This window comes from Micromesistius poutassou (genome assembly GCF_964030765.1).
Source record: "Micromesistius poutassou genome assembly, chromosome: 8".
In the NCBI taxonomy this organism is placed as follows: domain Eukaryota; kingdom Metazoa; phylum Chordata; class Actinopteri; order Gadiformes; family Gadidae; genus Micromesistius; species Micromesistius poutassou.
Window position 1 is genome coordinate 695099 of NC_140278.1, and position 27022 is coordinate 722120.

Here is a 27022-nt window from a genome sequence, read left to right on the forward strand (position 1 = left end):
ATGTCCTACAAGATCTCCTCCACATCCCGCAGTAACAGCAGCTCCTCGTCCAGACATGACATCCCACAGGTACAGTACCACATATTCACAGATCAAACACACGCAGTCACACGTGCATAGCAGTTTGCAAATGCCTAACAGTAACACACATTCCTAGGTCACCATGCCGTCACTATACCATGCTACTTACTGCCATCCTCCCACTCACTATCACACACTACTGGTGGTAAAAAGAGCCAGCCCTATGGGACACAGTCTCTACATGACATTTGGATCATGCAAGGACTTAACAAATAATGCTCATGAAATTGTCTGTATATAAGGGATTAGCATATCCAGATTTTTCAGATGCTTCAGGTTAAACAACATATGATCAGCAGACACAGGAGTAGAATCAGGAAACGTAGTGCTCAAACAGAGCCTTGTTACGAGCCCATAGAGTCCATGGTGCCTTCACCGCTCAGCTGAAACAAGAGGATTTTCACATCAAGTCCCGACCCGACAATTACTGTCAAAACCCCCCCGACGACTTCCCTGTGCGTGTTGTGATTAGCGAGTTGTAAGGCAGTTTATTCTTGCATTATGAACCTTGAAATTGTAATCATCACCATCTAGCTAACACACACACACTCACACACAAATTTAAACATAAACAAACATGACCCACACTCACGAGACAACGAGCAAATTGTCTAACAAGGATAATAAGGCACAATAATAAATTCTGCTCCTATTGTAATAGCAAAAAATGTTGTAGCAAATAAGAAAGACTCATCATGTTTTGAATACTCTAATGGTAGAGTACAGTTGAGAGGATTGGAGTGTGGAGGCTGTTAGTCAACATATGTAGATAGATAGATAGATAGATAGGATGACCTACTGGTGAGTGTTCAATATGCTGTAATGAAAATCTGTCATATAATCCCTGGAATGTTAAAATATAAAAAAGATGATAAGCCCTTTAGTTATATCAGTCATCATGGCTTTTCTGTTAATAGTATTCACTGCAGCATTTATTGAAACTCATTTGCAGAGTTCTCTGATATGATCAAATCACCCCAACATAGCTGTAGGCAACATATTCATGTTTCATAACGTCAAAAGAATCAAATCACTTCAACACCATAATGTTTGGTGCCAGTCCTCCTGCGGCCTGCTTCCATAGTCCTATGATGATTGAGTAATGTTGAAACCAAAGAAACATTTACTTCCATATATTAAATATAAATATAGTTGCAAGCAACCATGACAGTATGATGGGCCTAATGAATACATGACACCATTTGATGTCATGCCTTGCCTCACAGAATGGTTGGTCGAGGTTGGACTTGAACCAGCGATGGTCATGAGTCCTACGCAATACCACTACACGGACAGATGTCCAAAACGGCTTGTAACGGCTAATCACACCACACCTGGTGGCATGTCATGGCACCTTTAAGAATAAACTGCAGAATGTTGTTACATAAGGGTGAAGCCTGCTTTCATAGAATCCACAATGGTATTACTAGAATTACTAGAAAAATCCTACAGTACAATATATTTTTATTACAACAATTTGAATTTAATTATGGGGTTCTTGCATATAGCTTATACAGTATATAGTTCAAGAGCTTATAATATGTATTCTGTGTTAGCCAAGTTATTATGAAATGCCCTGTTGTTTTTTCCCTTTCATAGTAAACTTATTTCTGGTATTTCCATTGTGTGGCATAGATATATAGGGACTATTATGAAAGAATGTGTTTGTAGCTAAAGGATTGGGATGAGGCATTAAAGTCATTCAGTACATGCTGGTTATGAAGTGTGAGATTAGCCTTACACTATCTGTGTCATTAATGAATCTATAAGCCCCTAGCCGCAGCTCACAGCACATCGCCAAAAGGTTGTATTTCTCCCTCAACAATAACATCTCTCTCCCTCCTTCATGCTCCTTCTAAACGCCTCTATTCCCTTGATATCAAACCACCTCCTTCATCCTGACTGCTGTGGGAGCTACACTGGTAGCCAAGGCTGCCTCAGGCCTAGTGCATTCTTTAATTATAGGGATTTTGACACTGACCTTGACTCTGCTATGCACGATGATGACACATTCAAACGTTGTCAAACCTTCCGAAGGTGAATACCAGGAACACCGCTCTGTTTGCATGTACTTGTCCGCCAATGGCTTATTTTGTACACTGTGTGGGGTTTAAGGTTACATTTGGTTGTTCCCAATGCTCCTTATTCTATGTGTGTACAGGACAGTTGGGAAATCCTTGAGGGTGCGCGCGGAGAGGGCTTCAGCCACGGCCAGGAGCCCCAGAGGCAGGAGAGCTACATGCTGAAGAAGAGGAAGTGGCCGTTAAAGGGCTGGCATAAGGTAGGTCCTCCAGGAGAAAGACCCTCTCTTCTCCTTCCCAAATGTAACAAGATTGACCTGAGACCCCAGGCGCTCAAACAGTAAACAGGAGTTAGTGTGAGTAACTCGAGCAGTCCTGTCTCTGACCCAGGATGTGATGACAGGGCAGATTTCTGCTTTAAACTTAATGGGCCCTAGTTAGGTCTCAAACGCAGACGTGAAGCGGAAAGTCAAAGTAGCTTTGTGGGCAGTTCTATGGCAATTTTGCTATTATGACGGCGAGATAAATGAGCTTTGTGCCCGACGCAAATCTAAAATGGGTTGGGCTGAAACCCGTAGTTGTGTTTTGGGCGTAACGTGCAATAAACCAATGAGAGTTCCATCTCCCATCCCCTTTAAGAGCCAGCACATTTGACTTGACGAGTTGATATTTTGACAGCGCATTTGCAGTCTCCGCTGACCACATGGATTTCAAACTTCAAATGGCTCAGATTATGGCCAAATAATAGGCCTAATTCACACATAGAATAGCGTTTTCTTCTCCAACTTCAGAAACACTGATTCGTCATGTAAATTGCGGCAAAGACAACTTCACACATATATGATATGCAGACGCAGTCCTGTGGCCGCAACTGTGGGTCTATTTAATGATATGTGGCAATACATAACAAATAACAATAACAAACATCGTTTGTTACCAGTATTGTATACATTATCGTTATCGACTTGTGTTCATAATATGCATGTGTCCCCCCGTTAATATACATCACCATGGACTGTATTATGTGTTTACATGTTTAGTGTGTTTAAACAGATGGGCGCGCACACACGCGCGTCGCGCGCCAAGCATCACCCGCATTCATTCATTCTTTTAAACAGTCATTCTTTTAAACACTCGTGGTAAAACTATGTTTTCTCACAATATTAATCCTAAAAGTTATGGGCTTGTACACGATGTCTGTGTCAAGAAAATATGTGTTTGCTGTACAGTGTTTGCAGATGCATTGATTTAAAAGTACAACTTACCGCTGTATCAGCTGTTCTTTCCCAAATCATTTAACCAACCATTTACCCTTAAAAGATATTTTGTTTTGGAAGGCTGGAATATACTTTGGTCAAATTTATTATTGTTATTATCATTATCATTTTAACGCATGACATAGCCTACTATACTTCATTCATGTTCATTCATGCAGCCCTATGGAAAAAAAATGTTTCCACAATCCACACGCTATTTATATGCAGTTTCACTCATATGAATAATCTTTGACATCATAATATTTAAATCAGGCTAATCGTTTGCATGTTTGTGCTGTGTATACGTGTGTGTAAGCTTATGTTGCAGTTCCGACCTGCCATGGCACGCCAAAATAGCAACACGCCTCTGCTTTTCGCCGACACGCCTCTCCAGGCGCAAATGTAGTGGCGCCTGGTTGCTGCGGGGGAAAATCCGGGCGCAAACTAGCAACGATACATGCGTCGATGTAGAAAGTAAATTGTGCTGGGTGCAAGATAGGGCCCAATGAGTGGAATGATAAATGACTTCAGAGTCGCTGCTCTCAATCGATTTTGCGTGCCTAGCTCTTATGTTCTCTCAGAGGTGCGCTCTGTGGCTGGGATGCCGTTGACTAGATAGCTCAATGTATCACTGAAATGCATTAGCTAATGGCTGAGCTTGGTAAGTAGTAAACAGCCGCAGCACAGAGCTGTGGCGGTTTGATGCCGACACATGCAGGCAGAGCTGGACGCGTCTGAGAGGAACAGCGCCACACTGACGTCTATTAAAGGAAGAGAGGCAGAGCGAAGAGAGAAATATGAGGACAGAAATAGACATGAGACGGGGAACAGGGTTGATGAAGAGCTCACAGGAGGGAGAATAATATCCTAGTATCAATTACAACATATCATCTCTCTCTCTCGCTCTCTCTCTCTCTCTCGCTCTCGCTCTCTCTCTCTCTCTCGCTCTCGCCCCTTACCCACAGAGATACTTCTTCCTGGACAAGGGCATCCTGAAATATGGGAAATGTAGTGCAGATGTGAGTACAGAGCCCTGTGGCCACTGTCTACAGAATATCCATTTACAGAAGCTTGGTTCCGTTTTTCAATACAAAATACCTTCTTTCTGTATGAGCCTCATCACCAAGGATACCTTTAATTTGGTCCATTTTATTTGTAAAGCCCACTTTATGAATGAAAGCATACTGCATCAGACTTCTTTTTACTTTACAAACTAATACATTGGTTAACCATTAAAGGCCTGTCCAGTTTACTAGTTATGTGGACCATTTAGCCTCTAACCGTGACAAGGTAGTCAAGGTACCTCTGTGCTGCCTTGTAGCTGGACAAGGGGAAACTCCATGGATGCATCGATGTGGGTCTGGCAGTCATGGCCATAAAGAAGAAAGCCAAGTGCATTGATCTGGACGCAGAGGAGAACATCTATCATCTGAAGGTAAACCACAACGCTAATGTCCACAAGGCCTGCTTACACCTCCGTTACAACAACCATTGAGTCCTCTGAAGGCCTTCCTCTCAATAGGGGGTGCTCCCACCACCATGCACCATGACCACTGTATGCAGTCTGCACCTCTCTGGTCCCTCTGCCTGCTCTCTGGGATGATGGTTGTGTTTCTTTCCTCTGCCCTAGATCGAGTCACCCGAACTGTTTGACGAATGGGTGTCCAAGCTACGCCACCACCGGCTCTACCGGCAAAATAAGATGTCAATGTACCCGGGTGAAAACCCCTATTACTACCCCCACTACCCCACTCCAGATTCACCTCAAACCCAAGAGAGTGCCTCCATGCCAAAGGTACATTGGTATCTTCTAATGGTATCTATGAAACGGCCCTAAGGCAGGCTGTTTAAATGTCTACTGAAACAGTGTGGTTATTCCAGCGCATGTCTTTAGCCAGGCAGTCCTCCCTGCACGCGGCAGGGGCCGTCCCTGTCCACGGTAACAGCCAGGCCAAGGTGGCCGCCTGGCTGCAGTCATCCAATGACATGGACAAATGCTCCAATGGTGAGGACACAGACATTGCCCTCTTTGAACTGGTCTAAATGGTCTTTATTGATTTGGGGTTTGCTTTTTGTACCACTTGCTACTGTCATTCTTTGCTCATCAGTCTTTCCTGATTGCTGATTTTCCTGCATTGTGGGATGCAAACATTTTTGTTAAAATTGTACTAAAGTTTAGTACAGCGTCAAACAGTGTGCAAGTTTAACATCATAATCCTTCATGGATTTGTAAAACATTTTGTCCGTATTAGTGTTTTGAAAGGCCCATCACATTTGTATTAGGACACAGTTTTCGTTTCTGTAGCATATTATATTTTGTAAAGAATCCATCCAATCAATTGGGTACTCTTAGAAAAGTGTGTGCATTATCACCAGTGAGTATCCAGTCTTGCTATGTCTCCTGTTTCCACAGACTTGTCCGTGTGTGAGTCTTATCTTCTGGAGCTGAACCATCTTCTGCAGAGCATGGAGGTCCTCCAGCGGACCTACTCTGCCCCCTCCATCCAAGCCCTGGAGGTCAGGCCTCTCTTTATCAGCCCCTTCCCACCAGGGCTGCCCGGCTGTGTGTCTGCATGTACTAAGAGTGCAAATCCCGCTTCCATTCAGCACTTTTGAGTAACACTTTAATACCTTTTTGAGATATTTTATATTATGACCATGACCATGCCATAATGCCATAATGCTCAACAAAAGCCAGATGGCATAATATTTCATGCTCTCTTTTTACCTTTCATATGTTGTGTTCTTTGCTTTTGCCGGCAGTCATGAACCACCTAATATAGATGGTTTGATGATTCATCATTTATGGGATTAGAATCCTGTCATAATTCAAACCTGAAAAAAAAAGTTTCAAAGGCCTGTAAGTCTGTGTTTGAAAACTCGACACCACGTAAAAAAGGTTTTACGTCGCCACAAAGTGACATTGTTTGTCCCTCACAGAGCTTGTGATTCTTGTCATTGGCCGAGCACTGTCAATCCCGCACTGCTCGGTCAGCCGCACATGTGATTGGACGGTACGTCAGCAGAGAGCAAAGGTTAAGAGAAAAACGGTCCCGCCTCCAGGAACCAGGCGTTGGATCAACGATTTTCACTTTTTTTGGAGTGTCGGAGTTTCATAGTTCCAGAGTTTCAGAGTTTCAAAACGAATCAGTGCCAGAACACTGTCAATAATCACGTGACTCCTAAACTTGCCCCCTTGTTGCCAAATCTCTGAAAAGTCAGTGCTGAAAACTCAGTTCTGAATAAATACAATTTAATGGTGTAAATGTACACCTTAAACGTTTTTCAAAATAAATATTCACCCTTTCAAAACTTTTTTTCAGGCTATAATCTCTTTTTTCAATGTTGCAAAACCTTTTTTTACAAGGTGTCGAGTTTTCAAACACAGACTTACAGGCCTTTGAAACTATTTTTTTCAGGTTTGAATTATGACAGGATTTTAATCCCATATGTCCCCAGCCTTTTCTAATTTTGTCATCAACCTTAATTCTTCTACAAGGTGTCTGCTTTGGACAGCCCCAAGAAGGACAAAAGACTTCCAAGAAAATGGCGCTCGAAGAATGACAGCAAAGCAACTCTGCAGGTGGTCAGAAATCGTACATCGTTATGATCAGACTATGACCAATAATCACACTAATCTGTGTGGAGATAATAATTTATTTTCTTTTTCGTACTCATGTATTGCCTACGTCTCTATGTGGCGGTGCTATCAAGGTTCCTACCTGCATCTCCACCGGGTTGATCCGGCTACATGCCTCCAACCCAAACCTCTCCACGGCGGCCCTGGCACAGCACAAGGCCTGCCCTGAGACCCTCAGCTCCCCCGTGGACGTGGCAAAGCTGCAGGAGGACTTCTGCCGTGTTGCCTCCACCTGTAAGTGATGGATGTCATGGCCCGTTTGTTATGTTAAACCAGCTTGTGGGAGAATTGAGTTGAGTTGAGTTGAGCAATGTCATTTCTGTCACTAATATGGCTCATATATTGCCCAAACTACTGTCAGAACTGTTGTTTTAAGTTCAATGTTTCATTCTGACGCCTTCACTGGAAGCTCCTGTAAGAAGGCTTTCTTTTTATGAAGGGTTATGTCAGCGCAGTGTCAGCGCTCCCAGTCTGCTCTTCAAGCGTGTATCTGACTGTTTGTGGTGTTGTTTGTAACCAACCATAGGGACTCTGTTGAAGCCATGGCAGTTGTTAGCTGTTTGTTTTGTTTGTCACAGTTTGTCACACACTGTTCATTAGGATTCCAAAGATGGGTTCATATTTTCCAGGCAAAGTGAGATGTTTTATTAACGTTAACTAGCAGAGGGCTTTGCTCATGGCCCTAGATGATGTTTAATACGTCTGGTGGTTCCCATCCCCCGCTCTACTGAATACCATCCCATCTCTAACTATTGAAAGTACCGGTTTGCTTTGAAATCCCTCTTTGATTGACAGCAAACTCATAAGTAGTAGTAGCAAGTATAAACGTTAAGATATGATACTCTCTGATGTGATAATCTGTAAAGTGAGGACTGGAACTTTTAAAATAATGATAAAATAAAAAACGATCCATATCTATACTGTTAAAGCGTGTTCTAAACATTGTTTTAAAGGAGCTATACAAATAAAAAGCATTATCATTGTGATAATCATTATTATTATTACTATTATCTTATGTGTCATTCTAATATGCACTGGCTGAAGTTCACAGCACCATGAAATCGGCGGTGAGTTTGCTGACAGCAGAGCGAGAGAGATTAAAACACACCAAGGGCCTGGAGCACGACCCCCAAACATCCCCCAAGATGCTTGGTTTGAAGAATGCGCTGGCAACGGTGGGTATCCAAGAGTGACAACACACACACACAAATATGCTCACACACACGGCTTTCACTCAGGCGTTAATCCTCCGTTCCAGACTAGAAAGGGCTTAGAACCCTTGTCCTCCCACAGCTTGTATGTTAGTTGGAGCTAACAGCTATCACAAGACCACTATCTTCTACCTGAACTGCTTAATCAACTGTCAATACTGGTTTTTGTTTTGCCTCATGCCTCCCACCAAGACCAACCAAGTTTGGTTGGTTGGTAACTCTTCTTCTTTTCTTGGTTAGGTTGCGCGGTTTAGTTGTTCTTGCAGTCCTCCACCGTGAGTTCTTTAACCAAAGCCTCAGGGCCTCTCCACCTCACTGGCTGTGCTACGCCTCACTTCGTACTGCAGCGCCGCGTTAGTTACCCTTTATAAACTACTTTAGACACCTGTGGTTTCGAGTTGTTTTAATCTTTGAGGCTTTGAGTGTTGTATGATCTCTATGGCACAACTATCTTAAAGGTCATGCCACCAGGTGTGGTGTGATTGGCCGTTACAAGCCGTTTTGGAAATCTGTCCCTTATGACATCACAGGTGGGCGTGTCCACCTAGAGTGACGGATAGATGAGCAACGTCTGCTACAGTCCACTGGGTAGGCTGGTAGACTGATCTATCCAGCACACGTCTAGGTGGACACGCCCACTTTCTGCTTATGATGTCATATGGGGCAGGAAGCCAAAACGGCTTGTAACGGCTAATCACACCACACCTGGTGGCATGTCATGGGACCTTTAAGAAAACTGGCATGAAGAAAACCACAGAGTTAGATGCATTATACGAGGACAGAACATTACATACTTGATTAGTTTGACCATAGTTGTAGCTTCCTTTGGAGAAGTGAAATACTTTGCATTCAGAATGTGTGTTACCAGCCATTATGATATTACGATATTACATATATTTCCAGGCCATAGCCCAGAATTCCAATCTGAGGGAGCGCCTGGGCAAGATACATGCCGAATCTAACCTTGAGCCTGCAGCCCTAGTCAATTGCACTGCCTCTCTGCAGGTGGGTGAGGGAATGCCTAATATAATGCCTTACTCACTGTTATTACTTTGGATATTTCTTCTGCTTTTGGTGCTCATCTCAGCCCACACAGCCTAGTCTCTGGTACTGAATGACTAAGCCATCCAACCACCCCTAATCCAATGCACTCCTCCCTTCACTCCCCTCCCCTCATCTCATTTTGACAATTAACATTTTTATTTGCCATTACAACTGCTCAATAACGTTTTAGCATGTTTTAGCCATCATGATGTTGTTTGTGCTGCTTTTCTTCCTAACAAAAACAGCCATCTGCTTTAGCTTGTGGAAGACACAAACGGGATTGAGGGGACAGTCAAACATTGGGTGAATGTATTTTCTGTGTTGAGAGTTGGGACCCTGTTGTCACCCGGGCATTTCCTCAGGGAGCCTCTGTGCCTTCAGTGGATCTGCTGAGCAGGATGGTGGAACATCAAGTTCAACAAGTCCTTAATTATGTCCCCTGGAAATGGGTTCAACACATACTAGGATTGGGCTATGGAGGATATAGGATATGAATGTATTTGTGTTATAAAAACAATAACAGTAAAAGTGTAGCTGCTGGTGGTGAAACATTGACATTGCTGGCAATGCTGCTGTGATTTTAGGTCAATCCTAAATTGCATTTCATCCATGTGAGCCTTTATTTTTCACAGAACGCTATGGATGTGATGTATGATATTTTTTGTTTCATATTTACGATATATTGAAATTGCTGAATAACAGTGAAGGTGATTAATAGTATAAAAGTGAACCCTGGTTTGCAGTTAAACCAATGTTGGATGTTCCGTTTGGGCGGTGGAACTCCACCGGAGAGCAGACTGCAAACCTTCAGTCTCAAAAACAATGCAATGGCAAAGACTATATTTTGGACTATTTTATTATATTTCCTGCTTCAAAAGTGGGCCAAAATACATTTCAATATAAAAACATATTTGTAAGATGTAAGATGTTCAGTATTGAATGGTACATTTGTTACTAAATACCCTGGTGTACCGTGATACCGCCCAAGCCTAATATGCGGTGCAAAAAGCACCACACTCCCTCTGAGAAATGTCTCTCCACATTACTAACTGGTGGTAGATCACACAGAGGCACAGCACAAAAGGTTCTCCATGTTCTTACAGTCCACACTTTAACTAGTACGCATTTGTCTTCTAGAATCAGGACTCTCCCATTGGATGCCATCCCCTGGTACACCAAGTGTCCAATGAGAGCAGAGCATCTGTGGGGGAGTCAGAGTTCTTTGATGCACATGAAGTTCTTCTGTCTGCTAGTTCCACCGAAAACGAGGTATTTGTTGTGTTATTGTGTAATACGCTAGTAGAGTATTAGACAAGAATGTTAGTTCAGATAAATGAAATCCTATTCTTACAGAATCAACATTTTAAGGCAGGCTGTCATATGTCTGATGTATTAGTATGATATGATCTCTGTCTTCCCTTGCATGCTTCTCCAATGTTCAGACACTTTCAAATAGCAACTTAAGCAGAAGTCATTTTGAAACTGCCCTTGCCTAAAAATAGTTATTATTACAGGATGTCAGAGACAATGCACCCGGTGGCTTCTGCAGGTGTCCTTGATATTGTCTTTGTGCTTTGCAGACTTTAATACGCCTCCGTGTTATTGTAGGCTTCTGAAGATGACTCGTACATCAGTGACATCAGTGACATCACATCCTTGGACAACTTCAGCCGTGAGACGGAAGGTAGAAGACATCTCCCCCTGTCTGGTTCAACTCACTCACATATTGACCACTAAGTTGTCTATTCATAGGATCTATTGTAAGTAGCTGTCAAAATCTGTTTTCCTCTGTAGGCCTACCACACGTTGACATGTGACCTCTGTAGGCCTACCACACGTTGACATGTGACCTCTGTAGGCCTACCACACGTTGACATGTGACCTCCTCTGTAGGCCTACCAGGTGTTGACATGTGACCTCTGTAGGCCTACCACACGTTGACATGTGACCTCTGTAGGCCTACCACACGTTGACATGTGACCTCTGTAGGCCTACCAGGTGTTGACATGTGACCTCTGTAGGCCTACCACACGTTGACATGTGACCTCCTCTGTGTACCAGGTGTTGACATGTGACCTCTGTGTACCAGGTGTTGACATGTGACCTCCTCTGTGTACCAGGTGTTGACATGTGACCTCCTCTGTGTACCAGGTGTTGACATGTGACCTCCCTTGTGTACCAGGTGTTGACATGTGACCTCCTCTGTGTACCAGGTGTTGACATGTGACCTCCCTTGTGTACCAGGTGTTGACATGTGACCTCCTCTGTGTACCAGGTGTTGACATGTGACCTCCTCTGTGTACCAGGTGTTGACATGTGACCTCCTCTGTGTACCAGGTGTAGACATGTGACCTCCTCTGTGTACCAGGTGTTGACATGTGACCTCCTCTGTGTACCAGGTGTTGACATGTGACCTCCTGTGTGTACCAGGTGTTGACATGTGACCTCCTGTGTGTACCAGGTGTTGACATGTGACCTCCTGTGTGTACCAGGTGTTGACATGTGACCTCTGTGTACCAGGTGTTGACATGTGACCTCCTCTGTGTACCAGGTGTTGACATGTGACCTCTGTGTACCAGGTGTTGACATGTGACCTCCTCTGTGTACCAGGTGTTGACATGTGACCTCCTCTGTGTACCAGGTGTTGACATGTGACCTCTGTGTACCAGGTGTTGACATGTGACCTCCTCTGTGTACCAGGTGTTGACATGTGACCTCCTGTGTGTACCAGGTGTTGACATGTGACCTCCTCTGTGTACCAGGTGTTTGACATGTGACCTCCTCTGTGTACCAGGTGTTGACATGTGACCTCCCTTGTGTACCAGGTGTTGACATGTGACCTCCCTTGTGTACCAGGTGTTGACATGTGACCTCCTCTGTGTACCAGGTGTTGACATGTGACCTCCTGTGTGTACCAGGTGTTGACATGTGACCTCCTGTGTGTACCAGGTGTTGACATGTGACCTCCTCTGTGTACCAGGTGTTGACATGTGACCTCCTCTGTGTACCAGGTGTTGACATGTGACCTCCTGTGTGTACCAGGTGTTGACATGTGACCTCCTCTGTGTACCAGGTGTTGACATGTGACCTCCTCTGTGTACCAGGTGTTGACATGTGACCTCCTGTGTGTACCAGGTGTTGACATGTGACCTCCCTTGTGTACCAGGTGTTGACATGTGACCTCCTCTGTGTACCAGGTGTTGACATGTGACCTCCTCTGTGTACCAGGTGTTGACATGTGACCTCCTGTGTGTACCAGGTGTTGACATGTGACCTCCCTTGTGTACCAGGTGTTGACATGTGACCTCTGTGTACCAGGTGTTGACATGTGACCTCCTGTGTGTACCAGGTGTTGACATGTGACCTCCCTTGTGTACCAGGTGTTGACATGTGACCTCCTGTGTGTACCAGGTGTTGACATGTGACCTCTGTGTACCAGGTGTTGACATGTGACCTCTGTGTACCAGGTGTTGACATGTGACCTCCTCTGTGTACCAGGTGTTGACATGTGACCTCCTCTGTGTACCAGGTGTTGACATGTGACCTCCTCTGTGTACCAGGTGTTGACATGTGACCTCCTCTGTGTACCAGGTGTTGACATGTGACCTCCTCTGTGTACCAGGTGTTGACATGTGACCTCCTCTGTGTACCAGGTGTTGACATGTGACCTCCTCTGTGTACCAGGTGTTGACATGTGACCTCCCTTGTGTACCAGGTGTTGACATGTGACCTCCCTTGTGTACCAGGTGTTGACATGTGACCTCTGTGTACCAGGTGTTGACATGTGACCTCCTCTGTGTACCAGGTGTTGACATGTGACCTCCTCTGTGTACCAGGTGTTGACATGTGACCTCCTCTGTGTACCAGGTGTTGACATGTGACCTCCCTTATGTACCAGGTGTTGACATGTGACCTCCCGTGTGTACCAGGTGTTGACATGTGACCTCCTCTGTGTACCAGGTGTTGACATGTGACCTCCTGTGTGTACCAGGTGTTGACATGTGACCTCCTGTGTGTACCAGGTGTTGACATGTGACCTCCTCTGTGTACCAGGTGTTGACATGTGACCTCCTGTGTGTACCAGGTGTTGACATGTGACCTCCCTTGTGTACCAGGTGTTGACATGTGACCTCCTGTGTGTACCAGGTGTTGACATGTGACCTCCTGTGTGTACCAGGTGTTGACATGTGACCTCCCTTGTGTACCAGGTGTTGACATGTGACCTCCCTTGTGTACCAGGTGCGGTGGCGGATGGTGCAGAGCCGGGTGGACGCCGCTCCTGCCTCCCCGCGCTCCGCCCTGACACCAGCAGCGTCAGCCTCTGGAACATTCTGAGGAACAACGTGGGTAAAGACCTGTCCAGGGTGGCCATGCCGGTGCGGCTGAACGAGCCCCTCAGCGCCCTGCAGCGGCTGTGTGAGGAGCTGGAGTACAGCCAGCTGCTGGACGCGGCCGCCGCCACGCCGGACCCCTTTGAGCGCATGGTGAGGCTACGCCCCCCCCCGGTCGGTCCTCTCTGGGCTCAGAGGGAAGCAGTGGTCAGGCTGAACCAATAGGGACGCGTCTGTGTCACATGACTATGAGACGGGAATAAGGCAGAGAGATGGGGATGAACAAGGGCATGGTTTGATTGATTCTGTTTCCTGCCTCCGTGCGCTGCATTTCAAACAGCCACTGAAGACCATCAATCAACAAGCTTTAATATATTAGTAACATCTGCAAAGGACCCACCCCAACCTCCCTCTGGAATTATAGAACCAGGGATAATATACATTTTTATATGATATCATATTTTGTGGACACAATCCTTGTTTCAGTCTTACTTTACATTCAATACGGATGCATATCGCTCAGGGTCGGTGCGGTTTGTTTAGTAATGTACAATGTTTATGTAAGGAGCTATACGGTCTGTGTGGCGTGTACTGCGCAGCGTGTTAGCAGCACAGAGGATCAGTAGCAGCTTGGCTTGGGGGTCGGCCACACACACTGGTGGATGACCTTCTGCCCCATCTTAAAGCACAAACAGTATCTGATATAAATCCACTCAGCCAGTAGTTATTGTAATTATTTCTTCCTTACATACAAATTCAACAATCCATCGTATAAAGTCATTTCAGAGTAATAAGTATCCCCTGTGCTTTATATTAACATGAACTTATACATCCTTACTTCGATTTATTGTGTGTGTGCAGGAACATTGGAGTGAACAGATATGTTTTGTGTGTAGGTATACATAGCTACATTCGCTGTGTCCGGATATGCTTCTAGCTACTACAGAGCTGGGGGAAAGCCTTTTAATCCTGTACTGGGGGAGACCTACGAGTGTGATCGACCAGATAAGGGCTTTCGCTTCTTTGCAGAACAGGTGAGTGTGATCCGAATGCCCACAGTCTACCTTTAGGCCTCCTCGACGGGGAGCCTAAACCCTGCCACTCACTCGAGTCGCTTTGATGATCTAATTATGTAAATCTAATAACTGCTAATTATGTACAATGTAGGTCCATTCACACCAGTGTGAATACCGGGATATGCAGATATTTATGCTTAAATAAATGTGTATCAATTATTTTAGTTTTGTAAAAGATATCATATAGAAAATAATTATTTGTCTATATTTATTTTTGCACTGGTGCATGACGTTCATGTGACAAGAAAATTAATTGTTCCTGCCTTTGGTGAGTTCTGTCTCCTGAAACAGATGGTTGACTAATTAAATAATTCTTCAGGATACATGACTCTCACCACCATCCTAATAAATTGGCCCAGCTGGTGAAGTTCAGAGGCCTTGGTACAGCCTGTGGAACTCACCATGATGCTCCAATAATGGACCCAGCATGTTTTGTTTCACACCATCATCAAAAGTTCCTCTTCGCTGCTGCGACTGTGAATAAGCAGATTCGCTATGAACCGGTGTGTAGTTTATCGGTGCAAGATTTGTGTGCTGAAGAATATTTTGTTGTGATGCACTGGTTGAATTGACTTCCATGACGTCCATTTCTGTCCGTTTACCTTCTCAGGTCTGCCACCACCCACCAATCTCAGCTTGTCACGCCGAGTCTAAAAACTTCACCTTTTGGCAAGGTAAATGTCATGTAGGAGCCACAGTCATGTACCGTTGGAGTCATCTTATGTGGCGGGTTCTGCTATAATGGATTGGCTGTGTCTGATTGTGTAGACGTGAGGTGGAGAAACAAGTTCTGGGGGAAGTCGATGGAGATCGTTCCTGTTGGTACCACACATGTTACTCTGCCTGGGTGAGACCCCTTCAACTCAGTGAATCACAGAAGAGGATGAATGTCACCCCAACTGTTGTTTTGTTATATATTTCACTGTAATTCATCCCATGAGGAAATATGTTTGCTTGTGTCCCCTATAGAACGGGAGACTGTTATGAGTGGAACAAGGTGACATCATGCATCCACAACATCCTGAGTGGGCAGCGATGGATAGAGCACTATGGAGAGATCAACATCATGAACTCATGCAGTGATATTTGCAAGTGCAAGGTCACTTTTGTTAAGGTGAGACCTGCCAACACCTCCACTTTCTAATTGATCCCTTCAGATCCTATTATTTAATATCCTTTAACAGTATAGGGCATGTTGACGTGAATAGACAGATATGTTTGGTGAGGTTTTTGTTATCCGATTGTTATTCCTTAGATCTGTGTGACTAATAGAATACATGTCAGTGACGTTGTACAGCCATAGTATTAAGATGATACTGCCTTATACATATAAATAATGCACTAGTATAGTATCACACTGAATGATGCTTTGACCTGCTGCTAACCTTCCTCCTGATTCAGTTAATAACAGAGGGGGGTCAGTCACGAACCGCCGGGCTGTTTTGGTCGGTGCACCACATACACACTCCTCTCCAGCTTGTTACTAGAGAGGGAGCTCATTTATGAAGCCAGCGTTTAACGTTAGGGAGCTGAGTTGGTGAGAAGGGAAGGTTAAAGGCAGCTACACACCGCCACGTCCAACCAACCACCTCCATTATCTCCGACGTACCGCTCCACACCCCGGCCGGCGAGACGCGCCGTGGAAACAACGGGGCCGGTTGGTTGGACGCGGCGCTCCGGCGCCGTTGTGTGATTGGCTGCTGTGTTGAGGTGTTTGAAGGGCTTCCTGAAGCCGTGTAGGACGGCAGGTCAGCACACCTCAGGGCTCGTTGATCAGCTCTACCCAACGACAGACACAAGAGCCTCTTGCTCCACAGCGCTGTTAGTCACAACCGCTCACTTCCATGTGTGACCAAACCTTTGTCTACAGGCCAAGTACTGGAACTCGAGCGTAAACGAGGTGGAGGGAACCGTCACGGATCAGAAGGGGAACGTCATCCATACGCTGTTTGGGAAATGGCACGAAGGGCTTTACTGTGGAGAGCCACCGTCAGCCAGCTGCATCTGGAGAGCAAGTAGGATAGGTCCCAATCCCTTTGAGTTTGTTGTTCTTGTATTTCTTTAATGTTTTCGGTCTGCGTTTAATAAAATGAATTTGTTTGCCAAATGTTGACTTGACATTTTTGTATGACAGTATTCTTTTTTTGAATGCAGACTCGATGCCAGTAGACCATGAGAAGTACTATGGCTTCACTAAGTTTGCTATAGAGCTGAATGAGCTGAAGTCATCACATGGAATGCTGCTACCTCCTACTGACACTAGGTTCCGCATGGACCAAAGGTGAGGGGCCATTTTTTGTCCAACTGTGACAGACTTGAAGTAGACCAAATAGACAATGCCATCAGTGTGAACAAAACCATGTTGATGTGAACCATCCCAGTCTTAAGCATTCTGTTTGGATAAATGCTTTAGTACTAATAGATAACCACTAATAGTTAACCAATAGATGACCAGGGTAGACGGTGGAAGGAACCAGTGATGTTGAAAGCTAATCACACCTGTAGGGAATTGAAACCACGCTAACTTCACTGAGGCATGTTGACATGACCTCCATGGTGAGAATAATAAGTGATGGGATAGAGCTCTCTGGGGCTTGTCCCGCCACATTGAGAACCTCTGGGACAGGACGGTCTGGTGCTTTGGCGTTTGACTCAAGCCAAACGTAGGGGCCAAGATGTATATTTAGTCTGTTGTGTTTATTGGTTTATTTTGATAGTTTGAAGTTACTCACACTGTTTTGGTTCACATCACTTCCGTTTGATTGACATGGGCGTGGTTTAATCTATATAGCTGAGCACTGTGGGATCCGCAGGAGTTATGGAAAGGCGGTTAGTGGCGGTCCTGATATTTTCTGTTTACCGTCGTCGTTTATCGTCGTCATTTACCGCCATCAGCGTCATCGTCGTACATCATCTTTTATTTATTTGATTTCATTGCCATCCACAAGTTTCCATTCATCAGTTGTTAGTCCGTCTTTTCAGAAAAATAAACTTTCAACTATACTCACATCTGGACTTGGATTTGTTTGGAACGATGTGTAACTGCACGGAGACCCATGTAAGCCTCTTAGCGACCTTTATTGGAAAGCTGTTGCTACATTTAGTAAACAGAAACTCAATCCATAAACACCACGGCATGGACGGGATTCTACGTTGCTCTTACCGCTTGGATCTCGATGTTTTGGACTGAATGAACACATTGGACTCTTTTTTTATTGGATCCTTCTGTGTATTTGTTAAAAGTTGAACACAGTTTGGAAAGGCTGCCGTTTGTCTATTGGGGACTGTTGGTTTTGACTTGTGTTGCGCGTGCTTGGTTGGTGGCGATCGGCAATTGTTTGGGCTGGTTTGACAGCATGTTGCGCTGTGGCCACCGTTTGCTGTGCTGTTGTGTTGAAATGGCGTTGTGGCTGAATCAACGTCATTGCGGATTGCATTTGTGTGGTGACGTTCTTCTGTTGCTCTGTGTTTTTGTGGTGGTTGAAAGTTCACATAATGAGTAGGGCCGGAGCAAGGTAACTCGTTAATTATGTATCAACGCAATCTTATTTTAATGTGATTAATACAAAATGAAGCATTAACACACATTCTCTAATTTAAGTAATTTTCTGTAAATTTCATATTCAACCCACACTGAGTGACTCAATAAAATTCTCTCAAGTTCACTTGGTCTAGTTTTTGCTTATTAAGTACATTTGGTATGAATGATAATGTGTCATTCCATTTGATAATCAAATTGAACTTCAATTGGAGTGGATTTAAAATATAATTTTAAAAGTGTGATTAATCGCGAGTTAACTCGCCAATACTATGCGATTAATCTTTTAATCGTTGCCTAGCCCTAATAATGAGTGATGCAAATTAAATGGAAAATACCGCAAGGAGGACTGTCAAGCTCACAGCCAAAGCGCTGGCTTGCAAAATGGAAACTCTTCAAAAGCACAATCAATCTAATGTGACAAAACCTGAAATTAAAGGGCTCATGAAAAATTATGAAAATGCAAGAAAAATGCAAAGAGCACTTTGGCAACGAGCATAAAATTGCAATGGATTACACGGAGAAGGCTCTTTCATGATCGTCAATAAAACCAGATGACACCAAAACAGTCCAATACACTCTGTTTCTTAGAGGATGTTGCAATGCCATGGAAGATGTCAGCAACATGCAAGAGCTCAACATGTCTGCTAACCTGCTAATCATAATTAAGAAACTGCCATATCGGCTGAGGGACAAATGGAGATCTGTGGCATGTGATTTTCAGGAAAGGTACAATCGAAGAGCTACCTTCAGGGATCTGGTGTATTACCTTGAAAAAGAAGTCAGGATTGCAACTGATCCAGTATTTGGAGACATCAGAGAGAGAAAGGATGGAAGAAGTTTTGCAATCAAACCTCATCCAAGAATCAAAGGGAGTACATTTGCAACCACTGTGACAGTTGCACATGAGAAAAACGGAAATGGACCTAAGAAAATGGCGAGTTGGCCGGCTGTAAAAAGGTGTTTGTTCTGTGGAGGTGGACATGCTTTGGAGATGTGTTTCCTATTGGAAAAGAAAGCACATCATGAGAAGATCACTAAAAGAAAATGGAGCCTGTTTTGGTTGTCTGCAGAAAGGACACATGAGCAAAGACTGCAGGAAGCGACTCAACTGCACAACTGCAACTGTCAATAGTGCCTGTAAAAGCTAAGGCAAAGAAGGGGACTACAACAGTGCATACATATGCATTTCTTGACCCGGGAAGTCATTTTCTATATTGGGGCTAATGACTAAGCTCAATCGCCAGGGAAGAAAATCTAATATTCATCGAAGCAATGTTCCTCCAAGTGCAAGTACCAAATGAAGATCGGGACCTGCGTTTTGCGTTCGTCTGGTGGCCTGATGGAGATTACAGTCAGAACATGGTGGAATACTATGGAGCCGCCGAAGTGACATGAAGAAAAAAAAAAAAGACAAAGGAAAAAAACAAACATGTACTGGGGACAAACACTGACTATAGTTTTGTGAGATCTTGACTTTATTTTGCGAGATCTTGACTTTGTTTTGCGAGATCTTGACTTTGATTTGCGAGATCTTGACTTTGTTTTGCGAGATCTTGACTTTGATTTGGGCGATCTTGATCCAGCCCCGCCAGACCCACATGCACATTGCACTCTGCACGGCGAACCGCTGGTCTGTGTCCCCCTCGGGAGCGGGTCTGTGGACTCCAGCCCCACCGGACCACCACACGCACGCACGCACGCAGCCTAACTCGAGCCCCAGGAAAGGAGCGACACAAACGGCGAAACGCTGGTCCGTGTCCCCCTTGGGAGCGGGTCTCTCCAGCCTCGCCAGACCCACACACACCCGCACACTGCACTCTGCAGCACAGCGGAGCACTGACCAACATGCACTCTCACGCTTGGAAGTGTGCTGAAGACAACACTCGCCAGTTTAGCCCACAAGCTATCAACGCCATCTTGAACAACTTCTATGTGGATGACTGCCTCGCTTCAGCAGCTTCAGAAGAGGACGCAATAGCTATTTATCACAAGTTAAGAGCTATTTGCTGCAAGGGAGGCTTTGTACTCACCAAGTGGATATGCAATAGTCGTCATGTATTGGCTGCCATGCCTGAAACTGAGAGAGCAAAATAAATGAAGGATCTGGATTTGGACCATAACATGCTACTTCAGAAACGTACCCCAAATCACCTCCTGCTTCTCAAAACTACGCCATCCCTGCCACCAGGACAGTTTCAGAAGGAAGACCTACATGCTCGCCGCAGGTGGAGGCAAGTTCAATATTATTCAGACTTATTTTGGAAAAGGTGGATCTAGATTAGATCCACCTTTTATATATATACCTGGGCACTGGGATCCGCAGGAGTTATGGAAAGGCGGTTAGTGGCGCTCCTGATATTTTCTGTTTACCGTCGTCGTTTATCGTCATCATTTACAGTCATCAACGTCATCATCATCGTCGTTCATTATCTTTTATTTATTTGATTCCATCAAATAAGTTTCCATTCATCAGTTGTTAGTCTGTCTTTTCAGAAAAATAAACTTTCAACTATACTCACATCTGGACTTGGATTTTTTGGAATGAGTCCACGTAAGCTTGTTAGCTGCCTTTATTGGAAAGCTGTCGCTACACCAAATGACCTGGAGGCATCCCTGAGCAGGATGCCTAATTATACCGGTTCATCAATTAACTTTTCATACTGTAAGTCACTACGAATAAACGTGTCTGCTGATGGTACATATTTCCAAATGCATCTTTGAGTGTTCACTTTAATGCTGGAGTGTGTCTGGTGTCTCGTGGCAGGCTCCTGGAAGAGGGACGACTGGAGGAGGCAGAGGAGCAGAAGCAGAGGATCCAACAGCTGCAGAGAGACAGACGGAAACAGCTGGAGGACAGCAATCTAACGCACCAATCCAAATTCTTCAGGTGAATATGAAGCAGGCTCACCTGCTGGAATGCATTATGCAAATGATGTCATCACAGCCAAAAATCACACACAGCCGTATCCTCAGAAGGTCTCCTAAAGGGACCGTTTGTAGAATTTAGTGGCATCTAGTGGAAACGACAGAAATGTATGTGTACAGAGGGAGTGGTCCTCTTCCATGGATGGACACACACCTCGAGAGGGAACACATTTAAAAAAAAATAGATCTTAAAAAAGCTTAGATCTTATGAAGGCGGGGGGCCAGTTATCCCCATGGCTACGACCCATTTGTGATTGTACGTGAGTACCGTTGCTGTGTAGGAGAGATAAAATGATATAAGCCAAGTTGTATATGGAATGTGCCACACACAGTGGCGTTATACTGTATCCCCTCTCTGACCACCCAGCGCTGCAAGGACAGAGCTCCACACTCCCAGTCGATATCCAAAACAAAACTGAAATGATACAACTGCACACCGTCATGTTTTCAAAAGAAGCCTATGTTCACGTACCGGAGCAACATTGGCTTCTAGCTCCGACTGCTGTCAAGAATAGAAAATCTTTGAGGATTCTATGAATGTAGTTTACCATTATGGATGTATAAGAGGACCATTGTGCGCTTACAATAAATGTGGCTTTTTCAGTAAAACGGAAATTACTACAGGGCACCAGTTGTTTGACCTCACCGCTAGTTGCCACTAAATTATAAACACTGTACCTTTGAAGTGGAACTGATACAAAAAGTTCAATGTTTATATGTAACCATGTACGTAATCAGTATTGAAGTAATGTTTTTAACAAATTAACTCAAATTAACGGTAACACTTTACAATAAGGTACGCTGGGTAGTTACTGAGGAACGAATGAGTAATGAATGATGAACTACCAGGGCCCTAACTGGGCCCTAACCCTAGCCCCGTTAGGGCCCTTACAGGGCCCCAAGTGACAGTTACTCAGTAACTACTGAGGAGTTACTGTAAACAGACTAGGGGATACTGTATTAATTAATCATTCTGTGAATTAGCAAACTGACCAATTGATTATGAAAGCAACTGAATTTTCCTGGGATTTAGTTAACAGGGCACAGACGGGATGATTGTCATATTTTAATAAAGATATTCACAATACATACAAGGATATACTATACATACTAAGGATTTTTACATTACGTATTAAGTATTATCTGGTTCCACATTTATCAGTATAATGCATTATAAGTATTATGAAGTATAACAGTATTGTACTTAAAATACACTTCTATTCTGTAGTAAACATGCCTTTATGATGCTTAAAATGTGATAGAAGTTAAATATAAATACATTTTTGCTAACTTATCAGCACACTTTAAAAGTACTCAATATAGTCATAAAGTGTACTTAAATTTAATTTGAAATATGACAGAGGAATGATAATAGTGTGTTCAAAATACTCTTCTATTCTGTAGTATAAGCAGTGATAAAATACACTTCACTTCCACTCTACATTATAGTATAATAACATTATACTTAGTACATGCCTTTGATGCTTAAAGGATAATAAACTCCAAGGATAATAAACTGTATCTTATCTTATCTTAATATAGTCAGAAAGTGTGCTTGAATTTAATTTGAAATATTACAAAGGAATGATAATAGTGGACATTTACTAAATACATTTGAATATTTTTTTATTAACATAATGGCACACTTTAAAAGTGCTAAATATAGTCAGAAAGTGTATTTGAATTTAATTTGAAATATGACAGAGGAATGATAATAGTGTGTTCAAAATAGACTATCTAGAAAATACTATCAATTGAACTGTAATGCCTTTTTAAGTATATTTCAAACACACTGGTGATATAATGCAATTGTACTGTGTGTGTTTTGAATGCTAGAAATCATTTTCACTTTTCACTGGTGTACTTCAGTACACTTAAAGGTTGTCAAAAGTTAAAAGTGCCATTTTAGCATACTATTTACATTTTGGTATACTTCAATGCGACAAAATTAGTACAAAATACAGTTACATACTAAAAGTGTATTTAGTACATCATTTCAAAAGTGTAGTTGAAGTATAATATTTTTTCACCTGGGGCATTACAGTGTTTATTTGGCTATAGGCTGTTCTAATGTCTCATATGTGGTGCACGTTCCTATCCTTAACATAAACATTAACCTACTCAGTAGGCCTGCCCCAACGTGAGTCAGACATGACGATTGGTCTTTCCTTTCCTTATCAAACTACGTACGTTCTTGGGGGAAAAACCCCCAAACCCACGTTTTAAAAGGACTCTAACTTCTGGGCTACAGCCCCGAATGATTTAAATTGCTAGCGACGCCCCTGCTATACGCCATGCATACACTGAGAGTACACAGTCTATACGCCATGCATACACTGAGAGTACACAGTCTATACACCATACATACATTGAGAGTACACAGTCTATACACCATACATACACAGAGTACACAATATATACACCAAACATACACTGAGAGTACACAATATATACACCAAACACACTGAGAGTACACAGTCTATACATACACTGAGAGTACACAGTCTATACACCATACATACAGTGAGAGTACACAGTCTATACACCATACATACAGTGAGAGTACACAGTCTATACACCATACATACACAGAGTACACAATATATACACCAAACACACTGAGAGTACACAGTATATACATACACTGAGAGTACACAGTCTATACACCATAAATACAGTGAGAGTACACAGTCTATACCCCACATACACAGTCTGTTGTTGTTGTTTGTTTTGTTTGTAATGTTTTGGGGGGGGTTTGGTCTCTACAGGAAGTCCAGCGATGATACCTGGGTCAGCAACAACACCTACTGGGAGCTCAGGAAGCAGCCAGGCTTCGGCCAGGTGGACTTCCCTCTACTGTGGTGATGTTCTTCCTTCTACTGTTACCCAGGCTGGTTCTGGATTCCCCTTTTCTTCACATTCTCTAATCCCTCCATTGGAAAAATACCGTTTTTTTTGTCCATTTGTCCATCATTATTCATATTTATTGCCTTCATAGTAAATGTTTCTCAAAGTTGTGAAATAAATATTTATGCAACCATACTTAAATTAATGTACTGTACATTTGATTTATGCAAAGTTGGCCGTTTTCTGTTGTGTTAAGCTGTAACAATCGACGCAAGAAAAAAAAAATCTACTTGGAAAGACGACACAAGCAAGATGTTATTTGTATTTTCTACTTCTCAATACTATCTATGTAACTAATGGAGGTTACAGCTGGTCAATATGATTTTGGTCTTGACATTATATTCTCTACCTCTGAGATGAACTAGCCTTGTCATAATAGGGAATAGCTGTCCAAATCCTGTACTTCCCAGTCACCAGTGTGATGCCTTAGTAAGTGAATATGTCTTTTTTTATTTACGTGTCACTGCATTTTGTTAATTTATTAAGGTGATAAACTTTAAATATATTCATGAATTTTAAATAGTTCACAAGTTAATTGAATACGTTAGTTTCTCCTGTCTGATTGTAGTACTAGTGTGAAATAACACAACTAAGAGGGAGTAGATAATATACCTTCCATTGTATCAATATCTGGGAATGTTTGTTGTCAGTTTTCTGCAGTCTTGTCTTATTGCACACAATATAGAAACCAATAAATGAATGTTCATAATTTAACTCCAGCGATACCATCTCATAAACCTTTGCAAACTTTTCTTAAGGGACAATTCCGGTATTTAGCACATTGAGCCCCTTTTCTGGTTTGTCTCGGATTAAATAAAGTGGTTGACACCAACATTTTGACTATTAGTCCTGTCTCGGGTATTTGTCTCATTTCAAATTGCTCAGAATGGCTGTCTGGGCATTCACAGACCTGTCCTTAAAACAACCCTAAACGTTAGTTTTCAGAAATGTGGAACTCACGAGTGGTTAGTGGTGTTTGTTGATGTTCCAAATCAAATATCGTAGCAAAATACAGTTTCTGTCGTGTTTTATTTGGCAATTTGTAAATCCATTGATTTCTGTTGGAAGACTCATTGCACATTGACCGGAAACGTAAAGAGGAGCTGGTTGTAGTATTTTCGGCCGGTTCTAGCCCTACTGTTGATAGGGAGAACTGAGCGAAAAGACTAAAACCAAACGTAAACAGCCCAATGTCCGTTTCTGTTTCCGGTCCGGTTTCCGTTTCAATGGGATTTACAAATAAAACACAGTGTGTTATTTATCATTGGAGACCGTTTTCAACAAATCGCTGGTGCTAAGCTAGCACAAGTCAAGGGGAACTGCTAGCCTGCCAATAAAAACAGTTTTACCCACTCCACAGTACATCGATGCAAACCAATTATAATGCCCGACTATCAATGTAAATATCTGTGTTGATAGTATAATATTAGAAATAAAACTATCCTTGTATCGCAATGATTACATTACATTTTGGGGGTCTACTTTCTCAGCAGTGGCGGAATTTCACTTTGCTCCGGTGTAGCAACCAATTCACTCCAGCAGAAGGTAAACAGAGAAGCGCACTCCAGGTAATATCAGTCCGCTGCTGCTGTAGCTTGCTTCCAACTACAGGGATTATAAACTAAATACAATGCGGTGCAAGGGCAATGATAAATAAAACACTGGCTCACTTGGAAATGAGACCCAAAATCCTGAACTACCCCTTTAACAAGCACCCTCCTACTGTTCAAACTGGATATGGGAACTACAGTTACTGCTATTCCAAGCAGCCCTTATTCCAGTAACAGCCTAGTAAGGTGGTATGGACCAGGACATCACAGACTGGAGTTTGAAGGATGTTTTGAAGGGAACCTGACCATTAAAGCGAGAGCAACTATACAAAACGTGTATGTTGTCAAAGAACTGTAAAAGCCTCTTTTAGGTCTCCCAGCAATAATGGCTCTCAAGCTAGTGAAGCACGCCAATGCGGTGGAAGCCCAACAGGAGGGCTTCAAAGCTCAGTTCTGTACTGTATTTCAGGATTAGGGAAATTACAGGAGCCCTACTCAATTGCATTGGGGCCAGATGCCGTTTCATACGCCCTGTCTTCTCCACGGCGTGTGCCTCTCCCTCTGCGTGACAAGGTGAGAGAAGAGCTGGACTTTAGGGATCGTATGGGTGTGGTATCCAAAGTGACACAGCCCCCACACCATGGTGTGGGGGCATGGTCTTAGTGCCCAAGCGCAATGGAAAGATACGGCTGTGCTTGGACTTAACACACTTAAACAAATGAGGCTCTGAGAGAGAGACACATCCTCCCAGTAGTACAGCACACTGGGAATGCTTGTTGGGGCGAAAGTCTACACAAAGCTGGATGCCACCTCTGGCTTCTGGCAGATCCCGTTGTCATTACCCCGTTCGGGCGGTATGCTCTAATTGCTTGCCGTTCAGAATTTCTTCCACACTTTCAGCGCTGCATGTTTCAGATGCTGGAAGGATGCGCAGGCACAGTGTGTCATGCAGATGACATACTTGTGTATGGTGAGAACAAGGCCCAGCACAAGAATGCCAATATTGGAAAGGATAACAGCGATTGGAGACGAACAATGGGGACTGAAGGACTGGGGCAGATGAATGAGAATGGGCTCCTCTTTGCCAGCTTCTGTGCCCTCAATGAGCTGGTGATCGGAGGCAGCCTCTTCCCACACAAATGATGTCCTTGATGTTAGAGTCAAGAGGTATACACTCTGATATAGACTCTGACCACCATCTTCTCATGGGAGAATGAAACTGGCAGTGAAGAAGAAACCTGGGAACAGGGTTCAGAGAAGGTTTGATACAAGGAAACTGAAGGATAATAAAATATGTCATGAACGGGGAATCCACCTTTGCAACCAGTTCCAAGCCCTAGCAGAAGGAGATAACATAAACAACAATTGGGAAATGGCTTTCACTAACACTTGCGAGTCCTGGGCTACAGAGACCCCAGAAGAAAAGACTGGGGAGAGAG

The 27022-nt window shown here is 43.5% G+C and overlaps 1 protein-coding gene across 2 annotated transcripts; it reads left to right on the top strand.

Annotated features, from left to right (window-relative positions):
- On the top strand, window positions 1–24814 carry osbpl3b (oxysterol binding protein-like 3b; the record flags this gene model as incomplete). Of its 2 annotated transcripts, XM_084472371.1 has the most annotated exons (22): window positions 1–69; window positions 2243–2362; window positions 4324–4377; window positions 4680–4793; window positions 4989–5153; window positions 5240–5363; window positions 5772–5875; window positions 6858–6941; window positions 7073–7232; window positions 8043–8173; window positions 9113–9214; window positions 10391–10522; window positions 10862–10937; window positions 13493–13737; window positions 14481–14618; window positions 15271–15334; window positions 15429–15507; window positions 15630–15774; window positions 16531–16675; window positions 16815–16941; window positions 20966–21088; window positions 23895–24814. In XM_084472371.1, the coding sequence occupies 22 exons, from the start codon at window positions 1–3 to the stop codon at window positions 23989–23991; spliced, it is 2598 nt and encodes an 865-aa protein (XP_084328497.1). In that variant the 3' UTR covers window positions 23992–24814. The 2 variants fall into 2 exon arrangements, with proteins under 2 accessions (XP_084328497.1, XP_084328498.1); XM_084472372.1 differs by lacking the exon at window positions 9113–9214.
- Between the last annotated feature and the right edge of the window lie 2208 nt (window positions 24815–27022).